This window comes from Mobula birostris, chromosome 24 (genome assembly GCF_030028105.1).
Source record: "Mobula birostris isolate sMobBir1 chromosome 24, sMobBir1.hap1, whole genome shotgun sequence".
NCBI classification, from domain to species: domain Eukaryota; kingdom Metazoa; phylum Chordata; class Chondrichthyes; order Myliobatiformes; family Myliobatidae; genus Mobula; species Mobula birostris.
In genome coordinates, this window is record NC_092393.1 from 20,889,724 (window position 1) to 20,910,594 (window position 20,871).

Consider the following 20,871-nt stretch of genomic DNA (forward strand, 5'->3'; position numbering starts at 1 on the left):
ATCAGCTGATCAGGCTGATTATTTGGCTAGCTGGATTTGAATGGATGAAACCAGCACAAAAATGCTGGAGAACTCAGTAAGTATCAATGGATGTTTTGGGCTGAGACCCTTCATCAGGGCTGGAAAGGAAGGGGTCAGAAACCAGAATAACAAGGTGGGTGGAGGAGGAAGGATTGCAAGCTGACAGTTGATAGGTGAAACCAGCGGAGGGGGGAATGGGTGAGTGGTGGAGGGGAGCTGAACCATGAAGTTGGGCGGTGATAGGTGGAAGAGGAAAAGCACTGAAGAATAAATCTGATAGGAGAGGACAGTGGGAGAAAGTGAAGGACAGCAGAGAAAAGTGATGGGCAGATGAGAAGATGAGTAGGGATAAGAGGAGTGCCAAAATGGAGAATAGAAAAAGAGAGATGGGGAGGGGGAGAGGTTTCTGGAAATTTGAGAAATCGATGTTCATGCCATCATGTTGAAGACTACCCAGACAAAATAAGAAAATGCAGTGATGTTAAGCTGGATGGGAACTCCTCCTTGCTAGGTTTGTTGGTAATTTTCATTTGGTTAGAGACTCTGGTTTTGCTGTGGGATCTCTGGGCTTGGCATCCTCCCCTCGGCATAAATACTAGATGTGGAGAAATTAACAAACCCTTATGTAAACAATTTACTAAATAATAAATGTTTAAAGTCTGGATACATTGATTCATTCATCATCATCATCAGGTGCCGTGCCCGGTTTGAGCTTTGACTGCCATGGCCCACACACTCCTGTTTCAGCTCAAGTGGGTCAATTCATTGGTATTCATTTCCAGTTCTCTGGCTGCTGTCTCCATCATCATTTGTCTTTGTCTTCCTCTTGCTTTCTTCCTTTTGATCTTTCCCATAATTACCATGCATTCTAACTCCTCTTTCCCAACCACATGTCCAATGAAGTTACATTGCCTTTTCATGATCTCATACATTATTTCTCTTTTTGTGTTTGCTCTGTTCATGGCATCCTCGTTAGATATTCACTTCGTGCATTCATTATGTCTTTGATAAAAGTTGAATATTTCAAAGGAAGTTTGAATCTAGAAGTTATTGTGAATGAGAACAGATAATATTTAATGCTTTCACACTACATTCCCTTCAATGTGCTCTGCTACTTTTAACATGTATAATAACATTGTTATTAAATTAGACAGTTACGGTGAGAGAGGGAAAATTTAAAGGAGATGTGGCAAGTTATTTTACAGAGTGTGGTAGGTGCTTGGATAGTGCTGCCAAGGGTGGTGATGGAAACAGGTCTGGTAGAAGTATTTAAGAGGCTATTAGAAAGACACATGAATATGCAGTGAATGTACCTCTTCCAGGCAGAAGAAATTTAGTTTAAATAGAATGGGGCCGGGGGGTGGGGGGGGAGCGCGCTTATTCCAGTGCCTTACTGTTCTATATACTGAAATGCTAGCATTAAGAATTCTTACATTAGAATTAACATTTTAATGTTTTAGGCAATTTATTAAAGTCTATGTGTCAGAGTAAATTACAAGATAATGGTTTCTTGGTATGACAATTATTCTTACAAGTTTTCAGTAAAAGATTTACATTTCTGTTTATCTCTTCAAAAATGTCCGTTCATTGAAGAAATTTTGATAATTTGTGTGCAATGTGGATGCCCGCCTTCACATTAAGCAGCATAAGTAGGTTTCAATTACGATTAAAATGCACTTGAATACTTGCCTTTTTTTGTCATTGTTGTTCATTGTGGGCTTCCAACTAAAAAAATTGCATTTGTACAAGGAAATATTTCCCAGTTAGAATGAGTTGTTCGGTATTTGTCTAGAAACAGTGTTTCTTAGAACCTAGTGGTGCAGCACTATCATGCCTATGGGTATGAGGTGGGGATGGTGTGGTGCAGTCTGGAGGAAGTAAGAAAGGAGGCCATTGAGGCTGAAAACAAATGAGTGGAAATATTTCATTAACTTTAAGCAAAGAAGCTAAACTTTGAGAGGCACCGTGCTCATATTAACTTGAAATATGCTTGGATCCCAAATCTAACTAGTGACAATTTTTAAGCCAATGCTTCAAACAATATGCTTTGCATATTAACAACAGGAATTCTGCAGATGCTGGAAATTCAAACAACACACATAAAAGTTGCTGGTGAACGCAACAGGCCAGGCAGCACCTCTTCCTAGAGATGCTGCCTGGCCTGCTGCGTTCACCAGCAACTTTTATGTGTGTTGCTTTGCATATTGACAGTTTTTCTCTAACCTTCCATTTTATTTTACAACTCTTTGACTCAGCTTTTGACACAGTACCCAATTCTGACTTTGATTCAAAGTATTTTGGAATATTTTCTACCTTGAGCGTACTGCACTGTTTTATTGCATTTCTACTGTTTCTTCCTTATTCATCATTGAGATATTTATACTAATTAAAAAATAATTAATATAGAAATATTTTGTATAAATTTCAATTTAGCTGCCTAAATCAAATAAGGACATACTAATTATTTCTATTTTGTGGAAGAACATGTTTCTTAATGAAAATTTGCATTCAATCACTTTTGAGTTATCACTAAACATGGATCTGAAATTTGATGTTTTCCCTTGAAAAAATATAAATCAGTCTATGAAATTTTGATAAACTATTATAACATGCAAATGGTGGAAGTTGTTTGGTCTTCCCCACCATCTGTTCTATAGCCTACACATCTAGATAGTGTCTCCTTTCTTTAGATTATTAAAAGGCAGACATTGTCAGGATATAACTTTACATCCTTTTAGATGATTCTAGAAATTTGGTCTCCTTTAATTTACCTGTCTAACTTCATTCTCATTATATAACCTTTGGCATAATGCTTGCCTTTAACCTGCATGCCCAAAATGTCTTCAAAATTATATGCCTTTTATTTTATATGCAAAATATTGAAACATTTCAGAGCTCTCTAAACATGGTGCATTATATGTGAAAATGAATAATTATATTTTATCCCTTTTCTTTCTGTCCAGTACAGAGAGTAGGTTTGGAGAAAAAGAACTTCCCACTGCTTGTTTGTTATTAAATTCACTTAAGCATTCCATTATTCTCTGCTGCCCAGAGCTGAATGCTTCCTTGAATATTAATTTTAAATTATTTCAAATCCGATGAGTCATTCTAAAATTCAACCCTATGTGGGTGCCTCGGAATGAATAATGTCACTAAATTTTGTTGTAAAGGTTGCATTTGGTGTTTTAAAATATTGATAATTTAAGGCATGTCCTCATATTAATCTCCTCCAGGAAGGAGTAGGAAGGAAAAATGTAAAGCAAAATTAGATGCAGGGTTTCACTACAGTGGCTCTCATCTGTTGTGTTGAGGTGGTTCAAAATGAAGTGATTGGAATGCATCACTGATTTATGCAGCATTTCCTTTCCTTTTTAAATTCATATTCACAAAGAGATAGGGAGAGAGCATCCTGGCAATTTGCTGTGTAAGATATATTTCTTGTAACCTTTCTTCTTGTCTAACACTATAAGACCAGCTGAATGTGCCCCTTGAGCAAAATTCCCAATAACTTAATGCATGTACTTTCATTCAATAATGTCATGTTAGTTTTTGAGCACTATTGCCCTTTGCCCAAATTAAAGAGAACATCCTGTTTAATTCAAAATTATAAGTTGAGAAGAAGTATGCAACTAACTTAAATAAATGTTATATTGGAGTTGAATTATAGATTTATGTAATATGTCCGGAACATTTTGAGCAATTGTATCTACATTGACCCTTTCAAAGTGTAAACACACAAAATGCTGGAGGAACTGAGTAAGTCAGGTAGCATTGACGGAGGGGAATAAACAGTCAACGTTTTGGGCCGAGGCCCCTCAGAACTGATGAATGGCCTTGGTCTGAAATGTCTACTGTTTATTCACTCCTTTAGGTGCTGCCTGCCTTGCTAAGTGCTTTGAGCATTTCATATGTATTGCACAAGATTTCCAACATCTGCAGTCTCTTGTGTTAACCTTTGAAAGCACTATCCATATCTTTTCTCACTTCTAGCTTTTTCTCATAATTGTGCACTGAAAGTGTTCATGGTACTCTTTCCAGAAAACCACCGTTGAATCTGTATCCACCACATTTTTGGATATTGAGTTCCAGGTCCTAACAATATGCTGCATTGCCTTTTTTTGCAGCTCAGCATAATATTATGTTCTGGAAACTCATATTTGATTGCTTTAAAATTGCTCTTTGTGTCAGTTACTTTATTGCCAATCGTTCCTCTAAATGCCTGAGGTGGTTTCATTTATTTGAACTTACACCCTTTATACAGAAGGAGGCACCTCAGACTTGTATTCTACTGGTGGGTATATTGTTTAACCATCTCATCCACTGTTTGAAATGGTAGATGAGATGATTGTCATTTGTTCTCTATATTTCAGAAGTTCATTTACCCTACTATTTATATTGACATTGCCCAAAAAGAGGCTGTAGCATAAACACAGTGCTCGTGAAGTGCATCATCTTAAGCATTTATTTAAATCCCTTGCTGCAAGGATTAGGTTGTTCACCAATCAATACGAACCTGTTTTCTGTTTTGTAGGTAGTCCATCATTGAACAAGAACATGCCAATTGTAGGCGGTGGCTTACGCTGGACTCAAGAATTAAGGGAGCGCATTCGAGTTCCATTTAATAATTTCAAACAAGTCACGCAGCTGTATGTATCTTGCACAGAACAATGGGCATTGTCCAGGAGAACATCGAGTCCTATTGTGCAGAGCCTTGTATCTCTAGCACAGCAGTAACTGGCTTTGGATGAAAAATGTGGTCCTCCTTTCTTTCCATTCCCTATTCTGGTTCTCCTCTTGCCCCATCTCTTCCCCTGACCTACTTGTCACCTCCCTCTGGTGCCCCTCCTCCTTCCCTTTCTCCCATGTTCAACTCTCCTCTCCTATCAGATTACTCCTTCAACTCTTTACATTTTCTGCTCATCACCTCCCAACTTCTCACTTCATTCCGCCCTCCTCACCTACATACATATTGTTTAGGCAGGCTGCCTAGAATCTTTCCTGATACCTTCCAGCTATTTCATACTCTATAGCATATATTATTTAAACAGAAAGAATGTTCATCTGCTTTTAAAATTCTAAGTGAAACTCAAAACAATTTTTATGAGCATAAAGTGAAGAAATTTAGATTACAACTAAACATATCGCTGTGTTTGAAAGCTGGTTTAACCAGGATGGGCTGTGCTACTCTGAACTTATGAGCTCGATGCTGTTTTGAATATCTTCACAAAAGGTTTGCAGCTTTTGCCTCTTAGATGTAAAGAACATTGATAAATTTCTGAGGAACATAATTGCAGCATATCAATGTGATATTCTCCCTTTCCCCCTCTAATGTGGCAAGTGGAATCATATATTATGACATTCTGGAGTTGTATCCATAGTCACTGAATGTAGGGATTTATACCAAAACCTCGCCTGCAATCCATTCCTTTTGGTATGTTAGAGAGGTAAATCAGTGCATTAAATAAGATTGGATTACATTAGTCCATATATTTATATCCTAAAATAACTTAGAGCTTTGTTTGCATGTACTCAGTTGAAGTACACAGTCTGTAGATGCAGGATAAAATACTGTACAGCTTGAAATAATTCAACTATTGTATGAATATTGCCTTTGTTAGTCACCAATAAAAATAATTTCTACAGGCAGATGGACTCCACAGAAGGTAAAAGAATGATTCAGATGTATCAGGAGATGATGGAACTTTTGGATCAGTAAGTAGAAGGTTCTGCAAACTAATTTTCAATAAACTGACCTTCAAGCATTGTAATAGTCGGCAGAGAGTTGAAAATAAAGATGAATTCAGGAATTAGTTATGACGAGTCTACAAGTACAATGCACAATAGTTTCCCCACTTCTGCATATTGATCTTTCGCAATCCTGGTGAATGTCCCAGTGTATAAGATGGTTGAATATTCCCCAGTGTTTGGTGTAAAATTTCTCTGATCATGACAACTTGTGGTTTCGAGTTATGTAGTGTGGAGATAGGCCTTTTATTCCAGTGAGTCCAAACAGCCATCAAGTACCCACTTATTCCCGTATTCTCATTAACCATCCCACCACTACAGATAACTTGCAGTGGCCATCTAACCTTCTGAACTGCATGTCTTTGTGGAAGGAAAACAGCATATCCAGAGGAAATCCACACATTGACAGGCTGAGCCTGCAAACTCCACAAGGACTGCACAGAAGGTTAGGATTGAATCCATATTGCTGGAGCTGTGGGCCAGCAGGTCTTTCACTAGCATCACTGTGCTGCCCAAATCCGTTCTGGTGGTGCAAATCAACTAACAGCGATGAAAGTAACTATGATCCAGTGTTTAATGGCCTCAACATTGTATAGAGTGGGTTCAATATTCCTTCAGGCAGTTCCTTTTGAACCACTTCAGCAAAATGAAAAGTCCTGTGGAGTACAGTTGCATGTGGTAGATCATTATTGTCAGAAAATTTGCTTATTTGTATGTACAGAGATGTGCAATTCTTTTGTGTAAGTTTTGATGGATAAAATGGGTTTTGCAGGCATACATTGTAAGAATCATGATGTTCAAACTATAATGTTTCTTAGATGGATGAACTTGAATCAGGGTTGTGCACATTTCTTCTGTTATCATTTTACAAAGAAACATGTATGTGAAGGCATTGGGTTTTGATGGAAATTTGCATCTTTAAAGCATTTGGAATCTAAAACCTTGAAGTCAACTCAGGTGTGTCTGGTTTGTATTTGAGAACTGATCAAGCTTGATGTCTCTCTGAAAACAGCTTGTTTTCTCAGTTCCCTCTTGTCTAATAGTCTTTTAATGGTTTGTATTCAGCAGATTTTGGTTTGGCAGTTAGCTGTTTTTGCCGTTGTTTAGGGCTGATGAGGTGAAAGTGATTGTGACCATTGGATGTTTTGATGCAAGAAGAGCAATTGAGCTATTGCTTTGATTTAGCCGTATGCTATCTACTTACTAATGTAGCTACATTTTACAGCAATTAACTATATGCACTCTAAGAAGAGGTAATGTTTTACATTTTAAATAATGAATGTCTGCTATGAATCACATTTAACTGAATTTAAAATTAATTGCAGTTATTTAAAGTGCACACAATCCAGAATTTACTTGATGAATAACAATCTCTTGATTCACCTAAATGAGCTACTGCAAATGTATTATTCCATTTACTTAATGGTTTAATTCCTCCATTACCCAAAGACCATCCGTTGATTTAAATTTTATACAAATTTGGTTATGTCTTTATTATGCTTCATCTAATGCAGTCTCGACTCTGATGATAATGGATGCATACACGAAATGTCACTAACAATTTCACAAGGCCTTTTATACTAATCCAGTCATTATTGTTTATTTTTATTTCTGATTTTTATTATTCCTGGAAATTTACTTTGCCATCACAAGTGCATTGGGCCAATATACAAACATTGGAAATTACTTTAAAACTGCAATACTGTTAAAACAAAATTGAGATTCCCCTACTGCTGTCTGTGAAAGGTTGAAAGTCAACTGTAAAGTTCATCGTAGAAACTTGATAAGTTCCTCTGGATAATGTGATGAAGCTGATGTCACCAGTTTTGGTGCAGTGTTCCAATTAATCTATTGTAGTTCTTGCCACTGCTGTTATTTAGTCTAATAGGTGTAACGTCTACTGCCTTCATTTTCGGATATAGAGCAAAGCATCATGATTTGTCTGGCTCAAGGGATCATTGTTGCTGAATAGATGCTCTACTAATGGGAGGGGCTTGGTAGACTGCTTCCAGAGGGTTAGATGTATTCGGACAGGCATGTGACTTACAGTATCCATGGCAGGCAAGTGCTTTGTGGAAAGGGGTCCAAACTCCCTCCAAGACTACACCCTGCTCCTGGCAGGAAGTTGTCATGAAAATCCGAATCCACCAATATCTTAATGGAGACAAATACTGGTGCTGCACTGCCTGCCCCTGGGAACGTATGCGCGGCTTCGGCTTTCCTTCTTGAATATGTACTTCAGGTGACCTCTGTAATGCAATAGTTAGCAATGAAGTATGAGATACCTGTATAGATGAAGTGTGAGATGCTAGATAGGTACATGGATGGTAGGGGATAGTAGGGGAGTGGAGGGCTATGGGCCCGGTGCAGGTTGATGGGAGTAGGCAGTTTAAATGGTACAGCCCAGACCAAATGGGCTGAAGAGTCTGTTTCTGTGCTGTACTTTTCTATGACTAAGCGGTGGCAGCAGCAGCCGCCTGGAATGGTCTTAAGTCTGGGAAATTGAAAGGGGGTCTGACATGATGGTATCATGAGGTCTGCCTACATGCACCAACAGTTTAGCAATTTGCCCCCTCAAGACTGACCTTAGTTGGTTAGGCAAGGTCTACATATCCAGCAGCCTTGGCATCAGTGCCTTGGTGCATTTCTCCCATTGGCTATTCTTTCCCTGCATTGCCTTTTCTTCCCCCTGTCATCCATGGGTATTCTTCTGGTGTCTGCTTGCCATAGGTTTACAATTGTAACCTAGATTTCATATTAGTTCAAAGGACTGGTTCAGGGTTCAAAGGGGTGAACCTCACTGTTCCAGCATACTTCAGTGGCGATTCTGCAAACCTCAAGATCGAGGGCTGAAATGTGGATTTTGATTCAGATTTTTTTTTTGGTGTTGGTCTCATTGCTCTAAGTTTACTGGTCAGTTTCTCAAAAGAAATGCAAACCACAGCAGGTTCTTCAATGCATGGACTTCTCACATTACAATTGTGTTTTTCTTGGATCTAAATTTATCATTCTGATTTTGATTTTCCAAGGAAAACATATATACTGTGTGGTATGATATATTAAAAAATGATCTGTGGAGATAATTTTCAGTGTTTATGTGTATCAAAAACTACAGACAATGCAGGAAGATTTCTGATGGAATTATGGACATTCTTAAAATTTTGCTGGAAATGTTTAGCTGAGTCAGACTTACATGTGATGTCACTGCACTGTGACCAGAACAAATTATAGATTACATCCAAAGCAGAAATAAATCACATTTCAAGAAAAATAATGGTTGTACTGTAATAAGAGGCTTTAGCTGATTACAGCTGAGAGCATTGTGGAATAGATAAATGCTGTATACTTAATTTATGGATGAAATTGTGGATGGAAGGTGTAATTTTGTATTGGTGATCAAGTTACTGAATGCGTGGCAATTTTCTTTGGGTCATTATGACAACAATTGATTTGATTATTGCATGTTAGCTTGTTTAAATTTAGCTTTCTCATTTTTGGTGCTTTTTGAGGTATTGGATTAATATGGAGTCTATCGAGTGTATTTTATTTTACGCAAGTGTTCAACCCATATTTGCTTGCTTTTATTTTGGTATTCCTTCAATTTTACTAGGTATGAAGCAAAGCTGTATTTAGAATGGTCCAAAACTGTATCTGAAAAATCTCAATATAATCTAACTCAACCTCTCCTCAAACGAGACCCAGAAACAAAACTGATCTCAGTTAATTTTGAGCCGCAGGTAAGTTATTCAAAGTCAGAAAGTTATGTTGCAGCTTTATAAAACTCTAGTTAGTCTGTGTCTGGGAGGCTGATCCAGAAGATTAATGGTGAATTGGCTGCTTGGATTCAGAACTGGTTGCACATAGAAGACAGAAAGTAATGGTCGAAAGGATGTATTATAGCTGAAGGATTGTGATTAGTGGTGTTCTGCAGAGATCTGTATAGGGACCTCTGTTGTTTGTGATGTATATAAATGACCTGAATGAAAATATACATAGCTACATTATTAAGTTTGCAAATGATATGAAGATTGGTGGTGGTATGGATAGCATAGAAGTTTGGCAAAAAATACAGTGTGATATAGATCAGATGTAGATATGGGTAGAGAAATTGCAGATGGAGTTTAACACAGTCAAATGTGAAATGTTGCACCTTGGTAGGTTAAATGTTAAGGGAGGAGAAGAGGAATCTTGGAGTCCAAGTTCATAGCTCCATGAAAATGGCTACACAGGTTAATAGAGTCATTAAGAATGTATCTGGTATGCTTGCCTTTATCAATCATGGCATTGAATTCAAAAGTCTGTTGCAGCTTTATAAAACACTAGTTAGGCTGCATCTAGGGTATTGAAACAGTTCTGGGTGCTACATTAAAGGAAGGATATTGGGCCTTTCGAGAGGGTGCAAAAGAGGTTTACCAGGCTGTTGCTATGATGCTATGCTCTGTGCTATGATGAGAAGTTGGATAAACCTGGGTTGTTTTCTCTGGAGCAGTAGAGACTGAGGGGAGATCTGAAAGAGGTTTATAAGATTATGAGAAGAAGAGTAGAGTAAATTGACAGTATCCTTTTCCCAGGGTTGAAATATCAAATACCAGAAGGTATGCCTTTAAGGGGAGAGGGGGTAAGTTCAAAAGAGACTAAGGAGCAAGCTTTTTTCACACAGAGAGTTGGGGTGCCTGGAATGCACTGCCTGGAGTGGTGGAAGAGGCAAATACATAAGGGACTTTTAAGAGACATTTAGATAGGCATGTGAAGGTGAGGGAAATGGACGGATAAGGATGTTGCGTAGACAGAAGGCATTAATTTAGTTGGGCATTTGATTACTAATTTAATTGGTTTGACACAACATTGTGGGCTGAAGGGCCTGTTCTTGTGTTGTACAGTTCTATGTTCTATATTCAATAAAAATCAATGCTGTTGTGTATGAGTGATCATTTGCCAATTACTTTTCTATGTCCCATTGAAAGCTTGATTAATAATATAATCGTTCGTAACCTGGAGTTTACCTAATTCAGAAGCATTGTCAGCACAAATATTGCAATGGGAGTTTGATTAGCTACAGGTTAGTGCAGATCTTGGTTACTATTAGGTCCTAGTTGCATCTTTGTTTGAATTAGTTCATTAGTATCAATCTGCCTTAAAAATTCAAAACACGCCAGACCAAGATAGTTGTCAAATGACCGTTTTCCAGACTAGTATTTCAACCTGTTTTTGAGTAAGAACTGTAATATAAGGACTAACAAATTATGATTTAACTAGAGGAAGTTGTAATCAAGTTTAATCTCCTGTAACTTTGAATCTGAAACTGTTGCAGGCTACTGTAAAAAAAAACAGTATGTTTATTCTTGATTTAAAGTGTTATAATGATTTAATCTTCATTAAGAAAGCCTTGTTCTAAATTTAATTTGCCAGGAAACAAAAGTTTAAGTGAAAATTAGAGGTATACCAATTACGCTGTTTATTTGCCTCATGATCTTGGCTATTCTATGCCATTTACAGCTCGTCTCAGTATTACGAGAGGTTAGATATTTAGAGACACAACATGTTGAGAAGATTCCCAAAACTGCAGTTGAAATATATGCCTCAAAAGAATCCTACCACCAGTATGTGGCAACCTTGGAGCTGACTGCCAGTTGGTACAACAAAATCCTAAAGTCTGTCCTTGGGGTGGAATTTCCGCTCATAGAGGAGCAGGTACAACAGATTGACTGTAAAATGAAGGAGGCAGAAGAATTACTGAACTGGAAGAGTGAAGGTAATTAATTTGCACTTTATTTTCCCTACTACTGATATACTATATATTGTATGGAACATTCAATGCTATGAATGGCAAACCCTACTGAATCAAATCTGTCATTGATAATGGAAATATATTTGAAAAATTGAATGCCCTTTTCCTAAAAATAAGTTAATTTATTGCTTTTGGGGAAGGAAGGATTGAGGCTTTTTAAGAGGTGTTTAACTTCATTAAAATAGGTTTGTTTTAAAGTGGGTTTTCTGGGAAGAAAGTTCCACATTTAATTGTAGAGAATGCCTAGGAAAAGAATTTGATTAAGCCAGAAACCTATGGACTACAAAGTTTGAAATGTTTGCAGTTCCAGGTTTCATGAGAACTTACTTGTGTTCTATGAATATTGTTAGAGCTCCAATCTGTTCTGTTTAAAAGCATGTTCATTTCCTGTTTCTTTCAAGAGATGACTTTTTCAACTTTTAACCTCTAATAAGATTAACAACTACTTCAATGAAACTAATCAAGAACTTGCCAGAGGTTGAGTGCAATATGCTTAAGTAGCAAAAATGAATTATAAAACAGGCTAAAGAAACCTAGTTATTTGAAATAGTAATTAACAAGCTAATAGAAGGCAATCAAGATAAATGGAAACTCTTCAAAAAGGAAACCTGATAAATATTATTGTATCTGAATACATTCATCTGCTTAATACATTCATGTTAATATTTGCTAAGGCATCTGGGATTATATCCAAAAAGTTCGGGATATGGTCCAAGACTTGGAGAACCGATTGCGGAAAGCAAAAGACAACCTAGGTGCCATACAGGATATTATGAAGGCATGGGTATCTCCTGTTTTTGAAAGAAAGGAAGGGAAAAAAGATACACTCCTCAGTCTCGATGACAAGAATGAAAGACTTGAGAAACGCTACAGTTTTATTAAGCAAACTGGTGAAAAAATACACTTATTGGTGAAGGTATGGTAAAATTGGAATTCTAACCTTAAGAAAGCACAGCATTTCAGCCAATACTACAAACTATATTTAGTATTATTGTGAAATTGTTAAGGATGTACAATATATTTTGCCAATGCTATTACAGGACAAATTGAATGTGATTAGGTAATTCCACTATCTGTCAAGCCTGCTGACAGTGTTGGTGTTGAATAATGAAAACTGATATAAAACCTGTAATTTATGTTTAACAATTCTCCACAAATGAATGGGGCCATATTAGACAACCCCTTAAGCTGAGAGGCCTGATAATGATGACTTTCTGGCCCATCATCTCAGGATATTACCAAATAACACAGTAGGATGGCATGGGAGTGAAGCAGTTAACGCAATCGCTTCACAGCAATAAACGATCAGCGTTTCATTCCCGCTGCTGTCTGTAAGGAGTTTGTATGTTCTCCCCGTGACCACGTGGGTTTTTTCTGGGTGCTCTTGTTCCCTCTCATGTTCCAAAGACGTGTAGTCAGGATTAGTAAATCGTGGGCATGCTATGTTGGTGCTAGGAATGTGGGAACACTTGTGGGCTGTTCACAGTACAATCCTCACTGATTTGATTCAGTGCAAACAGAGCATTTCCCTGTATGTTTGGCAAATAAAACTAATCTTTAAAATTGTCCTCAACTTTGTGAAAATACTAGGGTGGATACCTCCAGTCAATGACCTCCAGTGTGTTCTGTGCAGTGTACAGGTGGGAAGTTGGCACTCTATCTAGTCAGTACTTATTGACTGAACCACCAGCTGGGAGTCAGTGTGATCTTACCCAGTGCCTGATTAATCATGCTTGCTATGTCCACTAATACCTTGTTACATTGTGAAAATTGAAGGGATTAAATTGAAGTTAAAAAACTCAACGAGAAGTGCCGGTGATATTAAACCCGATCTGATTCTGATTATTTTCTAGTGATGTTAGGTTCACTTCTGTTTAAAGGACAGCTGTGTGGTGCAGCAATTATTGCTGCCACCTTTCAGCTCCAGTGACAGATTCATTTCTAACTCAAGGGGTTCTGTGTGTGGAGATTGCACATTTGTCCTGTGATTGTATGAGTTTCCCTCGAGTGCTGGTTTCCTGCCACATCCCAGACACACTAATCACTTACTTGCTGGGGTGCGGGTTGCTGTAATGACTAATAGTTGAATGTAAGTGATTAAAAAATCAAAATAGTTGATGGGCAAATGAGGAAGAATAATTTACATGGGAAGAGTAGAATCACATTTCAGATGTTTTGCATTTGGATATTTGATCTTTATCGGCTTAATTGGCAAAAGGATTAGTGGGGGTTTGAGGAGGGATTTGCGAAGGAGTCTGAAAGCTAACCCTTGTCGTCTCTAAAAATGTAGCTCGTCAACTACTTGAAGAATCTTGTTCTACATAGCTGTGGGCCAACAGCTGACAAATGGGAATTGCTTAAATAACTTCATCCTTAGGCTAGCAGGTGCAATGGGCTGAATGGCCTCCTTATATGCTTTAAATTTCTATGGTTCCATGATTTATTAATTTTAAAAATGATGCACTGCAATGAAGAGTAGATTTTCTGCTAGAATTATCTACTGCTGGAGGAAGAATCTGAGAGATCAGCCCTATCCTATTGATGCTGATGCAAGTACTGGTAATAGGTAACTACCTCATTTCAACGAAGTTTATTTAAATGAGGCAGAGCATCTTGAAGATTGGGTTGTAAACTTCAGCTGAGATTTCCACTATGCAGGAATACCTGCTCATAACTTATTAAGCTGGTTGCGTTTCTTAAGTGTGTCTCATATGACTACATTAAATATAGAAATTGTGGTTACTTCAAAAATGCATTAAGCTGTATATTTACCACGTGGATTAGTTTTTTTTTTGTTTTTAGTGACATATTTTCCAAATTTCCCTGATGGTATTACTTCTGATAATCACTGATTATGGATCTTATTATGTACTGCTAATATTTTTATCCATCAATAGGACAATCTGAATCTCTTCCAAGCTGATGTGACTTCAAAGATTTGGAAGGCATATGTTGACTATGTTGATGAAATGGTTATTGATGGTTTCTTCAATGCTATTGAAGCCTCCCTGAATTATCTTGTAGATAACACTGGTAAGAATAATTTATTCCAGTAATATTATTCCTAGTCATCAATTTATAATGGCCACACAATGAGGAAATGCTTATTGTTGTGGTAGGGTAGGTTCCATTATTTTAACCATGACTTAATGAAAACACAGAAAGAGGCTGTTCTGCCCATAAAATTTGCACCGACTATCAAGCATGTGTTTACCTGAATCCCACACTAATTTGATTTGATTTCTCCCCCAGTTACATATCAATTTCTAACACTAGGGGCTATTTGCAGTGGACAACATAGCCATAAGGAGTAACAGCAGGGACCTTGGGAGTGTTTATGTACTCCGATTGGGTGTGTGTATCTAGCTTACTGAAAGTGATGAAGTAGATGAATAAGGTCACTAAGAACTTTTGTAATCTGCTTGCCTTCATAGGTTACTTTAAGTATAGAAGTTTGGGCATCATACTGCAGCTGTACAAAACACTGAAGTAACTGCATTTGGAGTATTGTGTGCAGTTCTGTTCACTGTACACAATACTTGTCAATTGCTAACTCATCCCTATCAGCAATTCCCTTTGTGTCGCAATTATTTATATATATCATGAACAACTGGGGTCTCAGCACTGATCCTGGTCACAGACCTTCAGTCAGAAAAACACCTTCCCACAATTATCCTCTGTCTTCTTTATTCAAGTGAATTTTGTATCTACCAAATCTCCATGATCCTACGTGCGTTAATCTTCTGAACCAATTGAACTCAAAGCTTCCTGCAGCACACATTTGCTTGAAATGCAACTTATTAATGCTATGTCATGTTCATCTGTAATGAACAATTAGTTCAGCATCCTATCCAATCTATTAAATAGGAAAAAGAAAGATACAGAGGACAACATGGAAAGAAAGTGCAAATTAGAATTGATTTGGGTGATAAATGTGAGAGGAAAAAGATTGTTTTTGGAAAGATTTAGGGAAAAAACACATTACAAACAAGCAAAACAATATGAAATCTGAAGTTTTAAAAACCTGAATGAATAATGTGCTACATGCCGGAATGAGGCAAAGTATTTGAAGGATAAATCTTGCAATGTAAGGAATTCTTGCATCATTAACTGTTATCAATAACTTTCAGTGCCATGTTTAATTCAATATAACTGCATAAATACTGCAAATTTTGGAACTTCAGGAAATTGGTAGTGGCTTGCTTTTCTCAAGGATGCTGAACTAATGTGCAACATTTCAGATCTTTCTGCAGTTTGGGCCATTTTTAACAGCACTTCCACACCATTAACTGCTTGTCATGTAGATCGTTATAGCTCAAAACATACTATGTTGTCAGCCCACTTGGGCTGTGCAGTTTTAATGATTCACAGCTGAAATTGCATGGTTGTAGTCTGAGCTTCCACTGTAATAGTCAGATGCTTTGTGGCTATTACTGTGGTCCCATGAAAGCTAGAACTTACTACAACTGGGAACATTGTTATAAGATGTAAATAAAATCAAAGCCTTGCTAGATAGGATGGCTTTCCAGACCCGCAAATGAGTGCTCGGCAGTAGAACCCAACATCATACTCTGGACATGAGGTACCTCAGATTTCATCACAACTTACCCTAACTCCAGGCCTGATGGCCGCTGTCTCACCAGAAATAGATCCTGCCTTTTCGCTCTCTTACACATGCAGTGTCTGTATCTGAAGTAGTTACTTTGTGCGTGAAACTAAATGAAGTTTTACTTACATCATCACTCCAGCTTTGCTTTCTGTCAAGGGCCTGTCAGGCTGCAACTCCTGGATACCTTAAATAAATAAAAAGAATGGGATAGTACAGAGGAAAAAAATGCACTTTAAACCATATGCAGCTTGTATCTTAAAGGATTATGGCAAATAAAACAGCTTTAATCCAACACCTAAATGTTCTAGCATCTGGCCTGTTTACTCTGAACTTGAGTTAGTCACCCTGAGTGCAAACAACATTTACAGTAGGCTTGTGGTCAAAACCAGGTGCTTGTGTATTTCCTGGTCTCTTTAAACTCACCAGGTTCTCTGGAGAATGTATTAATCTGTTGTTGCCATGTAAAAAAAGAGTGAAATAACAATTTTCAGGTATTAGTAAAGATTACCATCCAATAGTCCTGAAAAATCCAAGCTTTATCAAGGGTGTTAGTTATCAGAGTTTTACTTTACTGTATCTTTGGTGGCATGAGCCTTCCGGCCAAACTCTCAGCATGTCATCAGACCATAAAATGCAGGAGTAGAATTAGGTCATTCTGCCCCTGGAGTCGTTTTATGAAGTTTTCTCAGTGATACTCAATCATGGCTGATTTTTCCTTTTTCAACCGCATTCTCCTGTTTTCTCCCCATAACCTTTAACCTCTTACCAATCAGGAACTTAAGAATCTCTGTCTTAAGTACATCCAAAGACTTGGCTTCCAAAGCACTCCCGGAGTGAAATTCTATGGATTCATCACTCACTGACTGAAGAAATTCCTCCTCATCTCAGTTTTAAGAGAATGTTCCTTTATTATGAGGCCCTGCCCTTCGAACCTAGACTCTTCTACTAATGAAAGCATCCTCTCCACATGCACTCTCTTCAGGCTTGCAATATCTGGTAGGCTTCAATGAGATTGCCCCGCTTCTTTCTGAACTCCAAGTACAGATGCAGGGAATCAAATGTTCTTAATATGTTAAGCCGTAAGTGATAGTTAGTAAGCCAATATTGATCAACACCATCTCCTCTGTGAGGTTTAGGATAATTAAGTTTAACTCCCTTTAATTATCATCTGACAATTAAAAATGTTGAGTGATCAGCGGTGCCAGGAAGATGTAGATTTTCAAAAACACTTAGGTGATCTGCTTATATGTGGACGAATGCTTGCTTATATAATTGGGTGTGTACTTTCTCATTCCACAGAGGAAACATGGAAATTTATTGTTTAAGCCTTCTCACTTTGCATAGAAATCACACAGGTTTACATTATTCTGTTCTTTTCATAGAACCTAAAGCTGGTCTTGCACCGTTGTTTGAAGCCCAGTTGGACCTAGTTTCCCCAGATTTGGTCTTCCACCCATCTCTTGAGATAGGTAGTGGTGACAGTTTCTATGACCTGGTGGATGGATTGATCAATGATATTTTCAATATTTCATCTTTGGTACCCAGACTGGCAGAACACTCCACTTATCTTCACTATCAGGTAAGATGGTATTTAATATCCGCTTGTTTCATCCCAGCTTCTCAGATAGGAAACAGTGTGTTTCAGGTGTAATGCTAACTGTAGATCCTTACTTTAACGGAGAGTCAGTTGGCTCACACTGGAGATTTTTGATGGATGGGCTGAATTAAGATTGCCCTATACAGGTTTCTCCTGCCATCCGAAGGTAGAGCGTTCCTATGAAACGGTTCGTAAGCCGAAATATCGTAAAACGAAGAAGCAATTACCATATATTTATATGGGAAAATTTTGTGAGCATTCGCAGACCCAAAAATAACCTACCAAATCATGCCAAATAATACATAAAACCTAAAATAATGGTAACATATAGTAAAAGCAGGAATGATATGATAAATACACAGCCTACATAAAGTAGAAATACTTCTCTACAACGATTGCCTGCACAGATCTCCGTAGCGAAAATCTCACACAAGCGCTGTTGGCATAAATGCGCTCTCCAGTAACCTTTAAACTATGAAGCTGCCAAATCTACCAAATAACACGTAAAAATACACAGCCTATATAAAGTAGAAATAATGTATGTACAGTGTAGTATAACTTACCGTAATTGGGAAAACAGCGCTGAGCACACTGATGATGGTGTGTTAGACTGAGTCGTCGCAGGCTGGGTGGTGCAGCCTCCGGGCCGCCGACCCGATACATTCTCGCGAAGAACGCAGCGGTAGCCGGGAGGCACCCAGCACATTTTTAAGAAAAAAGCCGAAATAAACATGCTAATTAATAAAGTGCTGCTCGGCACGTAAACGTCGGCGCAGATCAGAGGCGATTGCCGATTGCATCGCCTCTGATCTGGGCCAACAATTACATGCTAGGCGGCACCTAATTAATTAGCATGTTTATTTCGGCCTTTTTCTTAAAGATGTGCTGTGTGTCTCCTGGCTACCGCTGCGTTCTTCGCGAATCGGTACAGTATCTGTCCGGGGCCCGGGTGGTGGGACACGGGGGTGTCATCTCATCGTCGATCAGGGCAGGAAGCTCATCTTCTCCTATGACTGCCCGCCTTGATGTCGAAGGTTGAGTTTCGTTGTCTGCTGTGGCTGATGTGGAAGGCTTGCTTGACTGCTGAGCCTCGCGCATTTTTCTATCATACAGTTGTTTGTAAGCATTCAAACCATCCTGCAAATATCCCCTAAACTTACATACCCTTTCAAAATTAAAGTCGTACTTTATCATTGCAGCGAAAATCTCACGCAGTTGTTTCACTTTCTGCATTTGGTTGCGTTCGGTTTCGATTGTTATCCTTTCCTCTTCCAATTGCATCAGCTCTTCATCTATCAGTTCTTGGTCATGGGATGCCAAAACCTCTTCAACGTCATCTTCGTAAACTTCCACAAGCCAAACTCACTTTGTCCTTGCTTCGTTCACCACGATCGAAACGCTTAATTATGTTTAGTTTTACGCTAAGTGTAACACTCTTACTCTTTCAGATTTTTCTGACACCTTAGAACTCGTCTTGCTAACGGCTGCTCAATGCAACGTGTTTAAGCAATGCCGTTCCGAATCTGGGGCAGAGCAGCTGCTCGGGGTGCGCGCTGCCTTTTATCGCACGCTGATTTTTTTGTGCGCTGATTTTTTATCGCACGCTGCCTTTCTTCGTAACAGTGAAAACACCTTCTGAAAACAGGCTGCTAATGTAGGTCTTTCGTAACAGGTTTCGTAAAGTGAACGTTCGAAAAGCAGGGGACACCTGTATATGTGTTGTTATGTTTTCCTAGTTACTTTGTCTAATAGCAATAAATTTGCAATTTGGAAAATATAACTTTTGGTTCATCTTTATTAATCAGAAATCAAAATAACTGTAATAGAAAATTAATAACTTTGAGGGTCTTTTTGAATTAACTCTTAAAAGCTAGTATTATAGATGAATTAAAAACCATGTCAAAACTAGGAAGTATTTCAAATCATTCTTGTTTTAATGTTAGAAGTGACGTTAAGCATTTTCCCCCACTGTAGTCAGAAGCAGTTGTGAGAAGAATTCAGTGAAAATTATCATTGGAGACGGTGGTTTTCTCAGATACTTTCAATAAGTCACGAAATTGCATTGGATAGAAATGAGTCCTTCAACATTCAGCATCCATGCCAACCTTTTTGCTGATCAATGTTAATCATATTTGCCTCCATTAGGACCATATCCTCTATACATGATCTTTTTTAATGTCTGTCTAAATTTCTCAGAAGCATTGTGTATCTGATTCCAACACCACCTTTGGAAGTGTGCTTCATATATTGGCCACTTCGTGTACATAAAAAAAATTCCCGTTAAGAACCCCTTTAAATCTTCTGCCTATTGCGTTAAAAATGATGCCCTGTTGATTTTGATGTCCCTACCACTGGAACAAAATTTTAAACATCTGCCCTATCTATGTTTTGTTTATTTATCATAGGTATTTTGTTGTTTTTATCTTATTTGTTGTGTGATTCTTTTCTCAGGCTGATATGGAAGACATGGCAGACTTGGCAGACATGCGACAGCATTTAGTGGACAGTGTTCGGCACGTGATGGGAAAATGCTGCGAGTATCGAAACTCCTTTGACCAGTATGCGTACCTTTGGGTGGACGACCGTAAGGAATTTATGCGCCAGTTCCTTCTGTATGGGCACGTTCTCACTGCTGAGGAAATTGAGGCCCATGGGGAGGATGGTGTTCCAGAGAGCCCCCCAACGCTCCAGCAGTACAAGGAACAGATGGACTCCTATGAAAAGATCTACGAAGAGGTGAACTCTCTGGAGCCCATTAATGTTTTCGATGTTTGGATGCAAATTGATGGCAGGCCTTTCAAGTCTGCCTTGTTGAATATCATCAAGAAGTGGAGCCTCATGTTCAAACAGCACCTCATTGACCATGTAACACACAGGTAAGATTCCATAGATGGAATGGGATAATGTCAAAGTAGGCGCAGAGGAAATTCACCAGGATATTGTCTTGGATCAATTTAATTTTTTAACTACATTATGTTAATTAAATTAAATTATTGAACATTTCAACCATGGGAAGAAAATTGAGAGGTTAGGTTTCGGTTTTCCTTGGAGTGGAGGAAGTCAAAAGTTCAAGTGTTATTGTCATTTAACCATACAGAAATACTGATGAAT

At 38.2% G+C, this 20,871-nt stretch overlaps 1 protein-coding gene across 1 annotated transcript in view; it reads left to right on the forward strand.

Annotated features, from left to right (window-relative positions):
• dnah9 (dynein, axonemal, heavy chain 9) overlaps window positions 1-20,871 on the forward strand; it is a 586,329-nt gene that overhangs the window by 41,429 nt on the left and 524,029 nt on the right. Inside the window, exons 10-17 of the mRNA XM_072242702.1 lie at window positions 4,553-4,667; window positions 5,665-5,733; window positions 9,377-9,503; window positions 11,263-11,518; window positions 12,229-12,470; window positions 14,452-14,587; window positions 17,546-17,742; window positions 20,212-20,636. Of these exons, the coding sequence (XP_072098803.1) occupies window positions 4,553-4,667; window positions 5,665-5,733; window positions 9,377-9,503; window positions 11,263-11,518; window positions 12,229-12,470; window positions 14,452-14,587; window positions 17,546-17,742; window positions 20,212-20,636 (1,567 nt within the window). The remainder of the gene's footprint in view (window positions 1-4,552; window positions 4,668-5,664; window positions 5,734-9,376; window positions 9,504-11,262; window positions 11,519-12,228; window positions 12,471-14,451; window positions 14,588-17,545; window positions 17,743-20,211; window positions 20,637-20,871) is intronic.